The sequence below is a fragment of the Excalfactoria chinensis genome, chromosome 31 (assembly GCF_039878825.1).
Source record: "Excalfactoria chinensis isolate bCotChi1 chromosome 31, bCotChi1.hap2, whole genome shotgun sequence".
NCBI lineage: Eukaryota > Metazoa > Chordata > Aves > Galliformes > Phasianidae > Excalfactoria > Excalfactoria chinensis.
Genome location: NC_092855.1, coordinates 1,097,424 through 1,115,527, shown reverse-complemented (window position 1 = coordinate 1,115,527; position 18,104 = coordinate 1,097,424). Strand labels below are relative to the sequence as shown.

Here is an 18,104-nt window from a genome sequence, read left to right as displayed (position 1 = left end):
AATGTAGTCACTTAGAATCCATATGCCTGCCATGAATCTTAACATAAAAGCCTGCCTCTGAGCTGCAGCCAGGACACGCCTAATCACAAACAGCTGGAAATGTACCATCATAAGAGGGCAGAGCAACACAACTTTTCATTCACCTTCCCATGAACTGCATGCAAGACAATGAGTCAAGTCAAATTAGTGCTCATACCTCATCTGTGTGCCCTGGAAAGCAATTTAATTCTCGTTTCTGCAGTGCACGTTTACAAGCGGCTAAAATTGCTTGTTCATCTCAGCAATTGTATTTCAGGGAGCAGAAGCAGAAGCTGCCTGAAGTTAGAGCCCATGGCAACGACTGTCCCGGCTTAATGTAATTAACACTGCTATAGCTAAGGCATGCTCGTCCTGCTTTTGAGAAAGAAAAATCCAGATTGCTTAGGGCGCTTTGATATCTGATTGCTTGTGGCATGCAAGCAACTGCAAATATCACAGGCTTCAGGTAATTCTAACAATGTTATCAGTGGAAGGTAGGAAGAAACTGAGCCTTCTTGATTCTTCCCCAGTTCATTCTTGATGCTGGTGCCCAGGAAGCAGCACCTATTCTGTTCTATGATTTGATTTTCAGAAACCCAGAAGGAAAAATACAGGAGTAACCTTCCCATGTTCTTCTGGAACCATTTTTGTATATCTCCAATAATATAAATAATCTTGTAAGTGATATCAAACATTTCCAAAAAACATACGTTGAAAGCATGAAGCATTCGAGATCCTCTGCCCAAACAGACTCTTGCCTTCCCTCCCTCTCCACATTTTGGTGAGAGCTCAGGCAGCCTCATCATTTGGGTAATTAGAGGCTGCCAGATGGCTGCAAATATGTTCACAATCCTTCGCATCCAGTTCCTCCTATCTGGCACCCTTATTGCTCTACCCTGTAGCAAGCACCTGGTCTGTTCTGATCTGAAGAACGTCCCTCTGCTCTCTCGATCTAAATTGTCACCTTTAGGGTTTTTTCCTCTTTAAATGTTTAGTGTTAGAGAATGGTTCCCTACAATTGTGTTGTTTAGTTAATAATGTGTCCCTTCCTGTATATAGGCATCAGCTTCCTTGACACCAGAGCTGCTGTCATTGAGCATAGGATGACACAGATTGCCTGCAGAGAATCACGAGGGCAGAGCAGCTTCATCCTATTTGGAGAACAGAGATCTCTTGCTGCCCTTCGCATGGGGGTAAGTGGCACACAGGATGAGGTGATTCATCCCGAGTCACGCTCTGAGGAACTGCCAAAGTCAGCACTTGCACAGCAATTCTGGGTTAAAAATGCCAGTCCCCCTCTCCTCCTCCTCACAGAATCACAGAATCAGAACATCTTGAGTTAGAAGGGAACCACAAGGGTAAAAAACAAATTAAGTTTTACAAAATGCAATTTTTCTATTTTAAAAAACTCATGGTTACCGAATTGCGTTTTTACACTGGAGGGTAACCGTGATCCTATTATTTCATACCTCAAAGCTGCCCAAGTCCTGGGGCTGAAGACCATAAAATCATAGAACCACTAAAGTTGGAAAAGATCTTTATGATAATCCAGTCTAACCATCATTGCTCGTGCAAAAGAGCTCATGGCTAGTGCAAAAGAACATGGCACTTGTTACAATGAACATTAAACGCATGGATGTAGGATCAGCTGGAAGACATGAGTGTATTATTGCAGAATCACAAAACTGGAATCGTACAATTATAGAATGGTTTGGGTGCGAAAGAACCTCCTGCTGTTCCACAGCCTCTCTTTGGCTTTGTGGCAGGTAGCCAGTGGTCATCACAGGTCTCCCATTGGGTCAGAAACCATTTGAGCACATATGCATAGTCAGGATTGTCCTTCCCCGCAGGCAGAATTCTGCCTACTAGACATTATACTGCAATTTGGGGCCCAGAGGAATGTACAGGCACCTGGATCTGCTCTAATGAGTTCTTTATTTCTGTGAATCAGATTCCAGATGACAAATGTCATAGAACCACCCACAAACAACAGGAGAGAACACTGTCCTTGACTAAAAGGAAAACAAGAAAATAAGACTTTCGTAAGAAAAGTGAGAAGTTATAGTTACAGAGGCCAACAAAACAAGAGGGACAGGCCAGTGGGCACAGAGATGTGACAGTGGAAGCAACCAAGACAGCAGAAACCAAGGGAAGACAGAGGTGACTGCAGTCTGTGCAGGGATCGATAAGCAACCTGGATTTGATGACAGATCTGTTAAAAAAACAAACTTCTTGAGAAATCAGCCTTCCTATTACATAATATGAGGAGGCTGCTGCTGCAAACCACTATTTCCCCAATAACAGTCACATTTTTCTGTGATTTTGCTCCTGTTGACTACCCGGTAGGTTAACTTTTCATTGAAAGTGGGGAGGAAGCAGATGGCAGAGGGCAATTTTGCTTACCTTTCTTGAACAAGGAGATAAACTGATTTTATAATGATGCATTTGACAGACAGAGGCCAAATTTATTTTTATGAGCCTGTAAGATAAAGACAGGCTTCTTGTTTGCAGAACTTCACCGTTTTGCTTTCTTTTCAGCAGATAAAACCTTTCAAATTAACCCTGTGACCTATAGATGCTCAGTAAGCAAGTAGCAGAGAGCAGGCAGTCAAACCATGGTTTTACAAGAACCTTCATGATTTTGATTGCCACCTCATGATTTCTGGGAAGCATGACGCCCAGATTGGTCTGTAAAAAAGGTAGACAGCTCTGAGATTAAATATAGCAGCCTGTGGGCTGGAGGGAAAAGCAGAAGTGGGAGGCTGTTCTGCAGGAATCAGGGGACTTGCTTGTGTTGCAGCACAAACAGTGATGAGACCCAGCCCCTGGGGCATCCCCAGGATTGTTCTTGGGTTAATGAGAAGCACAGAAAAATATTTTTTAAAATAAATCTTCTTTTGATAGTATTGGTTAAGTCCTAGCTAAAATGATGAGTTCCCACTGCATCTATCACCCCACAAGGGCTCCCAAGGCAAGTCTCTGTCCCATGGCTGTCGCTCACAGCACCCATCATTGCCATCAAACTGGTTATCTCCCAGTGAATCACAGAATCATTAAGGTTGGAAAGGCCACTATGATCCTCTTGCCCAACCATCAACCCACCATCCGTGCCCATTATCCATGTCCCCAAGTGGGACATCTCCACTGTTCTTGAACACCTCCAGGGAAGGTCTTTCCCCACCTCCCCCATCAGCCTGCTCCAAAGCATCACCACTCTTTTGGAGAAGAAATTTTTTCTCATATACAACCTAAATCCAGACCTGTTGCTGGCTCTCTTAGGCTGCTGATCTTGGCATGCACAGAGTGAATAGATTTTAGAGAAGAAATGTTGAAGATAACACTCTTTAGGCTCTCCTTAGATGAAAAGAAACATCCTGCCACCCAACAGCCAAAGGCATCCTTCAGAATGCTAATTCCCTTCTAGGGCATTTGCGTTTTTGCTATTTAGATAGCTATGCTATGTGTTCGCTATGACTAAGTCCATCTGTTGCAAGTTAGTCCTTTAAATAATTATGTCCACATCTCTGCTGAGTAGTTCCAATTAATGTCAGTCCTTTGCATATTGTTCAGTATCACACTGTAAAGCCACCAGTTCTTGCAGCTCTGAACAATGCCCTCTGTCTGCCCATCGTGAGTGTATGAACTCTGTAATTCAAATCACACAGCTCTAAAATAATTCTTTCTATCAGCCTGTGGGGAGGGATTTCCAGAACTATGTGGCTGCTTTTGGAAAGAGCAATATCCATTTATATGCATAACTCCCAAGGCACCGGTGTCACAGTGATCTGGTCTCCAGCACTTTGAACTCCAACTTCTCTGACCTTTCCCAAACATTCGTGGAATTTATACAGAGGAAAAGAACTAGAAAATAGAAAAATAAAATATAAAACCCACAGAACGGCTCCATTTTCTGACAGAGGAGATTCTGGAAAGAGCTGTTTCAAGAATTTAAACAACAGCTCTCCTGGAGCTTGCTTTCACCCCAGTGGGCCGGAAGCATTTCTTAGTGCTGATTGCTCCATGCTGAGCGCTGGCTGCATCATTTGCTCCACGCGCTCCAGTTCCTGAAAACAAACATGTGAAGGCAGGAGGCAGGCTTCCCAGCTCACCAATCCACCTCCTTCTGCAGCCTCCATTGGGCATCTCAGTGCCTCCTGTTCCTGACTCACTCAGGAATACGTGCATGTATATGTGCTATTTCATGAGAAGAGCGGAACCGCTTTGTTTTCTGATTTTAGGAAGGAGGTGCATAAAACCGGGATCCTCGCAGAATCCTGGGAAATAAGGAAAAAATGAAGCTGAGAAGGGAAAGGGCAGCGAGTCTGCACTGAAGGATTTGGGGGGAAATATGATGACATGGAGCCATAGAATATTTCAGCATCTCCAGGATTGCCTTCCCAAAGGTGAAGGAAACTGGAGGGCAAAAGTGTGGGAATGCGCAAATTAAGGTGGGTGAGACCACACTGAGCCACCAAAGAGCTGTAATTCCTTGCTCAAAAGGATGGATTCCTAGCTCTGGATGCCTCTGGGACGTGAAACCTGTGCTCTGTGTGAGAGCAGATATTGGGATCTGGAAGCAGTAAAAGCAACAAAACATCGCCTTTTCATACTGCAGAGTGTTACTGGATATTTAAAGGACATGTAGGAGGGAGCTATGTAATGCAAGGAGCTGCACAACATCCATGCCTTGAGCTCACTGGTTGCAGTGTGTGCAATGAGCTGCATGTTCGTGGAGCATCCCCACAGCCTCCTCTGGGCCACCCCAGCAGCTCCATGCTATCATTCTCTATTTAATATATGCCATTCATCAGCATGAAAAAGTGCTTGATATTAGCCCTGGAAACATTACTTAATTCTAGTTATGCAAAAAACATTAAGAAAGACGATTTATTTTATTTTTTTTTCCTTTAATTTAAAAAATTCTTTTCATCACAGCCTTAAAATCAACCAAAGTAAACAGAGCTGCAACAGACTGGAACAGTGTCCCGGAGTCCGTACATATGGAAGGTTCCTTTTACATAAAAATCAGTGCAGTTGTTTTCTGAAACAACCCGTTCCGCTCCCCCCTCCTGAATCCCCTTTTCAAGAAGAAAAGAGAAACTGAAATACAATTCAAAGAGGAAAAGAGTAGATCAAGCAACAACAAAATCAGTATCTTGTTTGTAAATATTCCACTGAGCAGTTGCAGCAAAAAAATAGCACCTTCAAAGCCCCTTTGTACAATATATGTGGAAACCAAGGCTTTCCGTGGAGTTAAAGACACGACATAGCATCTTGCTTACAGGTGGGAATCGGCTCCTTCAGCTTTCTCTGTCTGGGCTTGCATACAGTTAAAGGAAAGAAATCAGTACCTCCAGAAGGTGATTCATCCATCCCCTGCTAAGCATCTGTAATAGCTTAGTCTGTGGAGATACCAGTTTTGGTCAGGGAAATGACTAATGGCAGGAAAAAGAAATCCTGTCCTGACCACCCTGCCACAAAGGCATTTTCATTCCTAAACCACTGATATGCTCTTGGGGAAGATGGGGACCCAGTTCCTTAAATTCCCTTCTGGGATTTAGTGGAAATGTATTTTGCTCTGACTATGGAGGAAGAACCCATATGATTTGTTAGGCGTGAGGATTCATTATGGCAAGGGCCAGATTTCCATCTGTTGTCCTCATTTGCACAGTATTTGATCCCTTTGAGTACTGGATGCAGGAAAGTGGAAGAAGAGAATGCTCTCTTCTCGTGCTGCAAAGTAGACATGAAGACTGATCTTGGGTAGCCTTGCTACAGCCCACCAAGCTCTTCAGCAAGTGTCATGGCATCCTTCAAATGTCTGCACTGCTTTCAGACCCAACCAACCTCCTAGCAAATAACTAAAACTCTTGAGTCCCTGAGATCCTTTGCTTTGCCAGAAGGCTGAGAGTTGGTTATGGGGTGAGCTGCAGTGAGAGGCAGCTTTGCAAAGTCCCTGCTTGGTTCTTCCCTGCGCCTTTGGCTCACTGCGGGTTCTTGCAGCCTGGATAGACGCAGCTCCCAGCCCTCTGAGACTTCTGCTTATTTAGGGCAGGGCCCTGGGCGCTAATCCCCAGCCAGGGCAGGGGGAATGTGGATGGATAGTGAAGGGCAGCTGGGCTGGGAAGGGGACATCTGCGATCAGGACCTGGATGCGGAGGTGAGGGGAAATCCCCAGAAATACAAACTGGGATGAAGGTTTCCCTAAGGGGGGATTTCTGACTTTTGTATTTTATTTTTGGAGGGACAAGAGATTGAAGAGGGGAACTGGGAAATATTTCCCTACAACAGAGTCAAGGAAAGCTGTTTTGTATTGCAAAAGACAGTAAGTAGATGCAAGCTGGTTTACAAACATTCCACAGCTGGATCAAGGGCAGCTTCCTCATTACAATGCAGCTGTGCATAAAGAAGGAAATGCAGATTCAAGGAAGGGCATTTGGCAAAAGTCTTACATAGCTCTGGAGTCCGGCAGCTGCTGAGCTGCAAAGGGAATGGTGGTAGACACAGCAGCAGGAGGAGGAGGAGCAGACAGGTGGTTTTCTTGCTTCTTTCCATAAGTTCCTTTGCGATTCCAATGCTGCTCCACACCAGTAGAGAACTGAGGATTTTTCTGCCTTGTTCCCTTGCAAATTTTCCCTTCAATTCCCCTAAACGTGCAATACAGCATTGCTTGCAGATGTGGCCACCACAGGGATGAAAGCAAAATGCAAAAGCTCTCAGCTTCCAGGTAGGCTCTGCCACTCATCTGCTGTCTAGGGACAAAATATGGGGAAACGCTTCAGCTGTGATCTCAGTCATATGGTAAAAAATGGTCTCCCTAAAAAATTTCTGCCTGATGCCGTTCATGAAAAAAGCAGAAGTGCTGAAGGGGGTTGGAAGACACCAGGCTTTGTGTCGTTTCTGTTTGCTCAGTGTATACAGCCAGGGGTTGCTAATTTATGGATAGCTTCATAGGTATTGTAAATATATATGTTGTAAAGAGCACACTTGTTTCCTCCCTGTATGTTCTGCCCTGCAGAAATGGTGTTCTCTAGTTCCCAGTCAGCTGTGGAAATTCTGAACCTTCCTAAGACCCTGCTCAACAGTGATGACTGCCCAGCGGCCAGTCCCTGCTCTGACCCTGATTACCAGCCCAATTTTATTCTCGCTGTTTAAGAACCACCTGGGAGCATTCATTGATCCCCGCACACTCAGAACCAGGTGTATTTCCACGCTCACATACCAGGTGTATTCCACAGTGACATCAGCCCGGTGCCCAACACCTGGGGGCCGGACAAGTCCCAGCGGAGCACAATTCAGACCTCCAGGTTTTCAGACTATTGTGAAATCGTGGCTAATTTTAATGCTGAGTGTCACACCTGGAATTTGCATCTTTTTCTTGTTCTCGTGATCAAAGAGCTGACTGGGAAGGGTTTTATCAGAGCGGCTCACACACATTCTCTCTTAATCTCCTCCAGGGATTATGTTTTTTCCTCTGGTGCACCCAGACAGGTAGAAAAAGTAAAGAAAAAATATAAAAGAAGAGCTGGGAGGGTGAAATGTGTTCCCGGCTTGAGCAAATCAGAGCCGCTCCTTCAACACTGTTCCTTAAAGTGGGCAAAGAGCTGCACCAGAGCCAGGCGTGGTGAAAGGGGCAGGCTGGAAGTTTGTGCTTAATGAGGTCTTCAGCAACCTGCTGCCAATGGCAGCCCTTTTATGGTTAATTCTAGTGGGAAAGTCGGGGGAGAGCCAATTGAAAGCAAACAGAATTGCATTCCTTGCAGCACAGCACTGGGTAGTGCAGCTGACCCAACAGGGCAGCCACCATTCAAAGAAAATAGACACCACCACCTGCAACCAGGAAATAACTCTGTTGGTTTTAATATTGTCACGGATTATTTGCAATGTAGGCAACGCAGTTACGTTCCTTAAAAAAAAAGTAACAACTGGACGATACCACATTGGTGTTCTGCTGCCTGCAGGAAACACTGATCTTTCCATTTCCCCAAAGGGGCCAAAAAAAAAAAAAAAAAAGAAAGAAAAAGAAAAATAAAAAGAAATGCAAGTGAAAAAAAAAAATACAAAAAGCCTGAAAACAACCCCACCAAACAGATCGGATCAAGGCTTTCATCCTCTATTTGCACAGAACGGAAGACATGGAGCTGCCAGGTTGGGTTCGGCGGTGCAGGCTGGAGCTGGGGTTGAATCCCTGCTGCCCTCCTGCTGGAAACACTCCCCAAGAACCACTGCAGAAACCTGAGGTCAGTCCAAGCTCCCAAGCACCTCCAAGGCAATTCGTGGATCATGGGGACTTGCAAGCATCGCTGGGACGGAAACTTGTATTGTTTGTTCTTTTAGTCGTTTATTTCTGAGAGCAAGATAAGACTCCTGGCAAAGGAGCTACGACGCAGGGGACAGCTCAGATCTAGAGCGGCAAAGCCAGGGCTCGTGCTGTCCCCAGCGTGGTGTTTGGCTGCTTGGGGCATGCAGGGCAAGGGGAGGACATGGTGCTTTCTGGGGCTGCGGTGCAAAGGGCACGCGTAAAACCAGAGGTGTGAACTGCAGTGGGTTTAGTGGGACACGAAGGGCGGTGGAGGGAAGGAAGGTCTGAAGCTCTGAGAAGCAAATTTGGATAACAGGCACCTTTTCACTCATTTGAACACTGTATGTAATTATAATAATAAAAAAGCCCCGGCACTGCCCTCCCGCTTCCCTGTCCCCAGGCTTGCCTTCACATCATGCTCTTCCTGTACTGTGAGCTCTGTTTGGGGTTGCAGTCCACCTGCTGCAGCTCAATCTGCCGGTACAGGTCCCGCAGCTCGCGGACCTCCTGCAGCACACGCCGGGCCTGGCTCCAGGTGGAGGAGGCTTCGCCCAGCAGCCGCTCCGATTCCTGCAGGATCCGCTCACAGTCCGACTGGGAGGAGGACGAGGAGGAGGTGGTGCTGGTGGTGCAGTCCTTCACCTTCCTCTTGCCTTCCCCATAGCCCTTCACCTCCGTCAGCAGTTCCTGAGTTTTTTCCAGTTTCAGTGCAACCAGTTCTTGCAGCCGGGACAGCTGCTCCGGCTCCGCCGTGGTGCAGTGAGCCTCGAGGCCCCTCCTCAGCACCGCGCGGTGCGCTGAGTCCCGCCGCGACAGGATCTCTTCCATGGAGGCACATTTATTCTTTTCCGAGTGCGACAGCTTTTTGGGGACCTGCGGGGTGTACATGGTCCCTTTGTCCAACGAGTCTTTGCGCTGTGCGGGTTTGTCCCTGGAGGTGACCTCGCGTCGCGGCAGGCTGCCGGTCCGGCCCTTCTCCGATGCTTTGATGTTCTCTGAATCCGAGCGGCGCCGTCCAGCTGCCAGCTGTGCCACCGACTTGTCCAGGTCCACACGGAAGTTCTCCTCGCAGGTGCCGTGCTCCTCTGGCGAGGCATCCTCCTCCTGGATCAGGTCAAGAGTCAGCATGCCGTCAGAGGTTGAGGTAGATGCCTGGGGAGGCAAAGAGCTGCGTTAGGAGCAGGTTCACACCTGAGACGTGCATCACCTGGGTGGAAATCTGGGCTAGAAATAAGCACAGCACAAGAACAAAGATCTAGGTCTGACAGCCCAGGTGAGCCCTGGTTCTTAGGATATGGCCAGAGCTCAAGCACTGGGTCATCCTGATCTCCTGACACATGAAGCAGATAAAGGAACTTTTACCCAAACAGAGCCTGGAGTTTGACATACATACCACAGCCATCAGGTGTCCCCGTGTCGGAGGGCGTCTGGAGTGCTGGATTTTTGCTCTGTCCCGTGTTGGGTGGGCGAGGTAGCTGTCCTCTTCAACAGTGACCTGAAGGGGTGACAAAAGTGTAACTTGTCACCCCAGGATTCCTTTTCCTGTGACCTGGCCATAGGCAGAGCTTCTCCACACCCCAATGGGCCAGGCTCTTCCCCTGTAGGCTGCTGGGTAGAATCCTGGCTTGCAAAGACCACATCCCACACTCAGATTTAGTTTGCAGTTTGACAGTATTTCAGCCCGTGGGTTTGGGGTCCGCGGGATGCATGCAGCGTGATGCTTCACAAGGAGACCTGCACTGGGGTGCGGGGCCTCAACCCACATCAGAGCTCCCTGCTCCATCCCTTTGGATCTGTTGGAGTCATTCCTGATTATCACCTGTTGGATCTATTTGTGAACATTTTCTTCTCCTATTTCTCCTCCAAGCAATCCATCCCATTGTTTTGCTGAGCTGCTTTCTGCTGTAAAGCTCTCCCTGTGCCATGCCCTCAGTTTTGCCTGCAGGAATTTGTGTTGCTGTCCACAAGAACCAAGAGCACTGGGCTGCCTGTATTGCAACAAGCTGAGTGTGCAGGAGATGGATCTGAGATCTAAAATAGCTGGTGTGAAGCACGAATGCAAGACAGCAGTGAAATGTTGCAACACTTCCAAAGTGCAGCTCTGGCAGCAGAGAGGAGGGCTGGGAGGGATGAGGATGGGCTGGGCTGGGGTGACAGATGGTGCCGTGCCATTAGGCTGAAAATAGCACAGGGCTATTTTGGTTTTCAGCTAATTCCTTAATTCAGTTCCAAAGCTTAAAGCTCCTTTTCAAACCTGAGCACACAACATGCTGAGCCCCAAGGACAGAAGGAAACCCCCCAAAGCCATGGGAAGCTGGAGATTTGGGTATGTTAAACCAGGAGGCTTGCTCTGCTCCCAGCATGGTGCCACTTCTCCGCAAGGCAGCACTGGATATGCCAGCAGTTCTCAATCATTAATTCAGGTCTGGGGGTTCAAATTGGCCCAGGGGTCCAAAGAGCCCACCCTAAAGGGGTCTGGGGCTGCAGTGATCTGAAAGCTTCATCCAGGATTAAAGGCCAGGCCCGGTGCCCTGCTCACCTCATCTAAGATGCGGTTCTTAGCACGAGTGATGGCGGAGTTGAGGGCATTAATCCAGGACTCTTTCTCTTCTGGACTCACAGCCAGGAAGATGAGATTTGGTGCCTAAAAGGAGGGAACTGAGGTCAGTGCTCACACTGTGCAGATGCTGCCCCTCACCCAAGACAATGCAGCCACCCCATGCTGCTGCCTGCTCTGTGCCACCTATATCAGCTGCCACCTCCGATTTGAGGTGCATTCTGAGGGCTGAGCAATTTTGGCTTCTATAGGGGATCCGCTTCCTTAGTTTTATAAGCTGGATCTTCAGCAAAAATGAGTTTTGGCTTCCAACCCTTTGGTTTGATTGTCTCCACTGCTGAAGGTGTTTGAGGACAGTGTGGCTACTTTCCATTTTCCCCTTCTCCTTTCTTTCTGCACAGCACACTGTTATACAATCTTTAGTAAAGCATGAGGTGGACAAGCCCACTGCACAGGAATAGCCAGCACAAGGACTGCAAAACCCAGAGCACGTGTACGGCTGTGGGTGGGTGCATTTGTGCCTGAGACGGTGTGGAATGGAGACTGCCTCTGTCTGTGAGGAGCTGAGACCACTGGGGCTCCTGCATCCTGACAGCTGGGCCCCACTTGGGCACCATTTTGCTTTCCAGTGCTCTTGGAAAAAATTCCCTGCGGTTCTTTGCCCAAATCCAGGCATGCAGCATCAGCATCCCTGCCTTCCTCGGCCCCCCAGGAATAAAGGAGTGCAGTCAGCAGAACAGCAGCTGTTGGGTGTGAACAGCTCTGTCCTATCTCGTGGCAGATGTCCTGATCTCTGCTTTCCCAAAGTCAGTGCTTGTACCTGGAGCCTCATGCTCAGCCACAGTCACAGGGCATAGAAGACCTATAGAAGCAGGGACCCCGCTCCTCTTTGCAGCTCTCACTGCTGCTACCAGTTCCCAGATGAGGACTGGGGTGTGTTAAACCAGGAGCTCACTCTGTACTCCTACACAACTTGTGCTGCCCGGTGCCACCCCCAGAACCTGCAACAAACTGGGGCTAATGGCTTTCTGAGTGCTTGCCTACCATGTTCCCAGGCTGCCTGGAGTGAGCTAGGGTAAATTTGCTGTGGTTCTTTTTGCTTCTGCTTTTGGACTTTCTGAGCTCTTCGCACTTCTCATAATCACTCAGGTCGAACGCTTCCTGAACGTTTTTTTCATCTTTTACCTGCAAAATAACAAGAAATGAGAACTGTGTGGGTGTCAGCTGGTGCAGGTGCAAATGGTGCGGGTGCCTGGATGCACACCCAGAGCAAGTGCTGCGACATGCAAGTCGTCCATGTAGGGCATACATACAGGGGCAGCACTATTTGGTGGTGCTTTGCCTGGGTTTGGGGGAGCAATAGAGCTTTTCTGTGTGATAGCTTTGCCTTTCTGAGGATGAAGGTTGTATTTAGAAGGATAATGAAAACTGTGTCCCCAAGGTTGATTCCTGCTGTTCAACAGAATTCTATTGTGACCCCCAGCAAGTCACCAAACCACCTCTGCCACCTCCGAAGGGGAGGTTGGGCTGTCCCTGTGTCTGTGCATCCCCACACAGAGCAGGACTGGTGCCAGCAGCGAGGACAGGAACTGCCTGCAGGGAGGACCTCCACCTGCTCAGTGCACGAGGCAGCCCCACCAGCACTCATTGCTTTGCTGGGACAGCACTCCAGACATTGGAGGGACAGAGATTAGCACTTCCTATTTTTGGCCCAGCAGTATTGCTAGAGCCTGGCAGCTGGTTTGGGGTGGTGGGTGATTCCTTGGAGGGACTCCATCTCTTTTGCTATGTATTTCACCCCTAGTTTTGGGGGACATGGAAGGAATGTTCTGTGATTTTTCAGTCAGTGCAAACAATGAGGCTGGCAAAAATGTTGTAACCAACTGAGATGAGACATATGGCCGTGCTCAGTGGCTGTCGTTCCATCCATCAGTCCCCAAGCTGTCCCCAAACACAGGGTGCAGCCCCAAAGCCCAGAAGCAAACTCTAATTGTTGCTCAAAGCAGAAATCTGTGTATAGGCTTTTATGAACAGCACACCATGTATATCTGTGTATCCTCCCTGGGTATCTCTAATCAGCTTTCCTCTCGCTGCAGTGCCATCCTGCAATCCACCTCTTTCCAAGAATCTGGGATGAATTTAGCCCTGCCCGTCTGCAGGGTGGGAGGAGTCGATCCCCTGAGCCCAGCTGTGAGCAGTCCTCACTCCAGATGTTCACTGATGTAGGTCAGTGGGACTCCCCAGCCCTCCTATCTCACACACTGAGCCCATGCTGTGATTGCAGGGAGCCTGGTGCCTTGTCACTGGGAGCACCCATTCTGCAGGACAAGCACCTCCAGCTGTCCCTGGCCTTGCATGAGGTGCAGAGCATCTTTCCATCAAACTGCCGTGTGTGCACAGAGATGCTGCAACCTCAGAGAAATGGGCACAAACCACATCCACGTGCACTACAGGGATGGTGTTGGGCTGCCATTAGGGGCAGGCTCAGCCCCACACTGCTGTTTTGGGGTCAGGGCACACATTCATTTCAGGGGAGCTCTGAATGCTGAGGAGCATTTTTGCTTCCCCTTTGGGTTTGTTTGGAGGATTTGTTGTAGCAGTGCCTCACTGAGTCGTGGTGCTCCGAACCCACACAGAAGGCTGCAGGAAATCACAAGACACCAACTGTCACGTGTCCACCAGACACCCAAGAGGTGACCGCGTGGCTCCAGGCGCAACCAGAGACCAGACCGAGCAGCAGAGCACAGCAGTGTTGGGGCCGGCAGCAGGCAGCCTGCTCCCCTCCGGTTGGGACCAAAGTTTCACTTCCTCAGCAGTTCCACCCCACAGCAGGGAACAGACATTTCCATGCACTCTAAGACCACCAAGTGCGACCATTAAACAAGAACTTCCAGCCCTAAACTATGTCCATAACCACCACATCTGCACATCTCTTCAGTACCCCCAGGACTGCAGCTCTACTTATCTCCTGGGCAGCACCCCCAGTGCTTCACAGCCCTTCCAGCAAAGAAACACTTCCTACTATTCAACCTGAACCTCCCACAGAACAGTGTAAGGCCATATGCACACAGGCACACATGCACATATGCAGATGCACACACACAAATACACACAGGCACACAAACATGCACATATATGTACATGCACACACATGCACACACCTGCATACACAGACATATGCACATGTATATGCACATGCACATACACATATACACACATGCCCATGCACAGACTTGCATGCACACACACACACACACACACACACACACGCACACACACACACACAGCCCTTCCAGGCCTGCAGAGCATCGCTCACTGGTGCAGCACCGGACGAGGAGCAGAACAGACTACTTTTCAAGTGCTCTTGTGCTAATTGAGCTGACGCTGTTGGTAGCAAACAAGCTGAGGCTTAAGGAAGCCCTGAGAAGTGTTTCCTCATTAATATCTCGTTTTCACAGTGTTGTTCGTGCTGTCTGGACAGCACTGGGCTTCCTGTCAGGAAGCAGCAGGAGCCCAGCTGTGTGTGTCAGCCAAGCAACACCAGTGCTGGGCCTGGAGCATCACAACCACCACCAGAAATGCGCGGGGGGGGGGGAAGGAGCCAGCATGGAGGAGAGCAGAAGAGGAAGAATGCAAAACTGACACTGAGGAGGTTTTGCTCAGCACGGAGCAGTTCACTGCTCACCCCACGCATTCTGCCCTGTGTGCTTTTTTTGGCTGGTGACCAAATGCTGAATAACACAGGGGGTTCACAGAGTGCCATTAGTCCATGCACGCAGCACACCCGTCCATGCCAATACACCCGAATTGCTCACGCACACAGCTGACAGAGCCATACATGTCTTTGCACATATATGACATGTGTCCTCTACTTGCACACACACGCCAGAACCGCCCGTCTATACACCTGACATACACATGCACACACCATGCAAGTCCATGCAGACACATACATGTGCCCTCTGTCCATGCACAAACTCACACAGATGTGCCCTCCATCCGTACACACACACACACACACACACACACACGCTCTGTCTGTGCACATACACATATTCTCCCATTCAGCCCGGTGCCCAGAGCAGCTCTGCACAGGGGAGCCCAGGAAGCTGTGGCACGGGCGGCTTCTCCCTTCCCACAGGCACATGGAGTCACTTCAGTGCACATGCACGCAGTCAGATGTTACCTCTGCAACCACATCTCTACACCGCCACAGATTCTTCCATATAAAGACATAGGCAGTCACTGCTGCATGTTATTTATGGCCTTTCACACACATATGCACAGCACAGAGCCACGGGGCTGCTTCAGCTGCACACACGTCAGGTTTTTCCCCATAAAGAAACAGACGCACGCTCCCCAGCACACCTCCAAGTGCTGGGCACTGGTACCCCATGGCTGCTCAGGTGGCCCTTTGGGACGCAGAGCCCCGGATTTTGGTCAGGCAGCTCCCAAGAGACGCAGGTAGACGGGCAAACATCTTTTTTCATCACGTGGCCACTGCCACAGATCCCTGTATTTACGCCTCCTGCATGCCCAGCTGCCCCAAGAACAGGGCAGCTCCCTGGGATGGGGCAGTGACTGCAGTGTCCCTGCTCCGGTCCTGCCCTTCATGCCTTTTCCAACCAGCACGACAGACTCTGTTGACTCTGTTCCACGTCCCACAGCCCCTACATCTGCCCCTACAGCCAGTATGTGTAGCCCAGTTTCTCCTGGGCCCTTCTACCAGTTCCAACTGGGACAGCACCTCCACCATCACCGGTACTTGGTCACAGTCGCCTCCTTACAGGTTCACCGCAGGTTGGGCTGCCTGCAGCCTCCAGTCTACTGTGGCTTAGCCTCGATTTCCCAAGCCTCAACAGGATCACCAGGGGTGAGCTGTGCCATGCCAGCACATGGCTGAGAACCGCTGGGGCTTCCCAGATGCTTTTCAGGTATTCCAGTGCCGACAGCCCTTGATCCCCTTGCTCTTCAATTAGACTCTAAATTAAATTACACTCAGAATCACTCTCTCTCTTCAAATCTTAATGGATGAAGTTGGGCCAGGCACAGCTCTGAGCAGCCCCCCAGCCCCGTGGTGCCACTGGAAGGGACCCACCAAAACCCAAACGAGTCACTTTTAGCCCAATGTCCCCATCCTGTCTCCAGCAGCCCCATGCCCTGTTGGGGCACAACTCATCTCTTATGGAAGGCTGGAGGGAGAAGTGCTCCCACTTGGGGGTCCTTTTCTGATGGATGCATCCCAAGAAAAGGAGGAGGAACGGCTGTGTGAGGACAGCCAGGGTGCTGCTGTGAGTCACATCCCGTTAAATCCCATAGAAACCCTACATGCGGCCCGTCAGCGGCTGGGGCACGATTTCAGGGGGTGCCTGGATTTCCCTGCTTTACTGGGGACGGGGACTGAAGCCATGGGAGCACAAGGGGCTGGCGAACCCCGGCTGGCGAGCCGGTCCCTGCCCCCTCCCCACACCCAGTGCTGGTGGGGGGAGGCCGGGGCTCAACGCGCGTTTCATATGCAAAGGGAGGAAAGGGGGGAAGGGAGAGGAAAACGACACCGAGCCTACCTCCTTCTCCGAGATGTAAAGCTGATCTCCCTTCAATACCACATAACGGTTTTTCCAGATTTCCCTAAAAATGCCTTTCCCGCAGAATTTCCGCACCCAGCCAACCTTCTCGGGCTGCACAGATTGCTGGTTTCCATCCTGATGCCCCTAACACAAAGGGAAAGGAAAGAAAATGGGGGAAAACGGTGTTATTCGCGCTTCCCAAATCCCGTTCTCCCCCCTCTCCTTCGCTTCCCTTCCCTTTCCCCCTTTGCACGCCGAACTGCGCTCCGTCAGCTTTGCACGGACGTGGGGCTGCAACCATGGGGCAACAACGGGAGCACGGGGGCAGGGAGCGAACACCGTGCGTTATATAAGAACGGCTGCTGGGCTGCATTCGCTTTGCACAACATGCAATGAGGAACAGGGGAGGATTTCACCTAGCGGATTTTTTCCTGCCGCAGTGGAAATGGCATTTCGGAGCGTTTTATCGGCAATTAATCCCAAGGGCGACATCCACGCCGGGGCTCGCACTTAAGGTTAATTAACCCCACGGGCGCAGGCAGGATCTGTGGCACGCGGCACAGAGCCGAGGCGGCAGCGGAGAGATGGTGCCGCTGCGTTTGGTCCTTTCCTTGCGATCAGAAAGCAAAGCTCTGCGCATCGCATCTGCTGTTGGATCCAGGGGACGGGGAGGCTGCGGGTGGGCGCCGGCCTGTGTTTTGCTGTGTGGGTTTTTTTCCTGCTTGTTAGGCACAACTGGAAAGCAGCAGAGCCCCCTCCCCACAGCACCCGGAGCCCCTCAGCCCACCCTGCCCCTGAGCGGAAGCGACCCCACTCACCCGTTTGGCTGAATTATTCTTTTTCATCGTTCCTCGCGGTGCTGAGCTGGAGGGCGAAGGGCTGGGAGGGCTCCGAGGGGCTCCTCCCGGGGAGAGAACGGGGCCCTTCCGCTCGGCCCTCGCCCTTTGTGGCTCACGGGCGCTCTCCCGTTACAGCCGGCCCCGGTGACGCGTCCTTGGCCACGCAGCCACTGCGTCCCCCACCGCCGCCACCATCGCGGAGCTCTCGTGGGCTCGCACTGGGCTGGCCTGGGCTCCCGAGCTCCATCTATAGCCGCGTGCGTATGACGTCTGGAGTTCACCAGAAGAGGCGAATCGCAGCCCACGAGGGTTTTCTTCTTTGTTTCTGACTCACTGTCTGTGTCTGGATGTGGGGCAGCGAGGTGCCGCGTCCCAGCCCCAGCTGATGCTGCTGCCAAACTTCCCCGGCCGGGGGAGGCGGCCCGATGGCACACGAAGGGTTCAAGGTGGCTGAGGATTTGGAAATACGGGGAGAAGAAGGGAGGGTGGGGAGGAAGGTCCATGCCCAGCACTGAGCAGGAAAAAAAATGTTGTTTGTTCTCCTCCACCGTATTTGAGCGGGTCCAGAACTCTCGGTGTGGGAACACCAATGGGTTTAGAGAGAGAGATGTGTGAAAAACAACAACAAAATCCAGTAATAGAGAAAAAGCCCCGTTAGGAGGAGGTAGATAAGATAAATGGGTTGATCACTGCTGATCAATCGATCCCTTGGGTGCTTATGGCGACAGATGAATGCACAGAGGATGCTGCTGCAGGTTCCCTACAGCAGGTTGCACAGGAAAGCATCCAGGTGGGTTTGCATCTTTGCAGAGAAGGAGACT

General features: G+C 50.3%; 1 protein-coding gene across 3 annotated transcripts; it reads right to left on the bottom strand.

The window, feature by feature from the left end:
- Positions 1 to 4,908: 4,908 nt before the first annotated feature.
- PLEKHO1 (pleckstrin homology domain containing O1) lies at positions 4,909 to 17,534 on the bottom strand. Of its 3 annotated transcripts, XM_072358433.1 has the most exons (7): positions 17,263 to 17,525; positions 16,442 to 16,588; positions 11,922 to 12,062; positions 10,860 to 10,964; positions 9,714 to 9,815; positions 8,727 to 9,472; positions 4,909 to 6,770 (listed from the first exon to the last, which is right to left on the bottom strand). In XM_072358433.1, the coding sequence occupies exons 1-6, from the start codon at positions 17,287 to 17,289 to the stop codon at positions 8,729 to 8,731; spliced, it is 1,266 nt and encodes a 421-aa protein (XP_072214534.1). In that variant the 5' UTR covers positions 17,290 to 17,525; the 3' UTR covers positions 4,909 to 6,770; positions 8,727 to 8,728. The 3 variants fall into 3 exon arrangements, with proteins under 3 accessions (XP_072214534.1, XP_072214533.1, XP_072214535.1); XM_072358432.1 differs by having other exon boundaries at positions 4,909 to 9,472; positions 17,263 to 17,534; XM_072358434.1 differs by having other exon boundaries at positions 4,909 to 9,472; positions 16,442 to 16,579; positions 17,263 to 17,503.
- Positions 17,535 to 18,104: the final 570 nt, after the last annotated feature.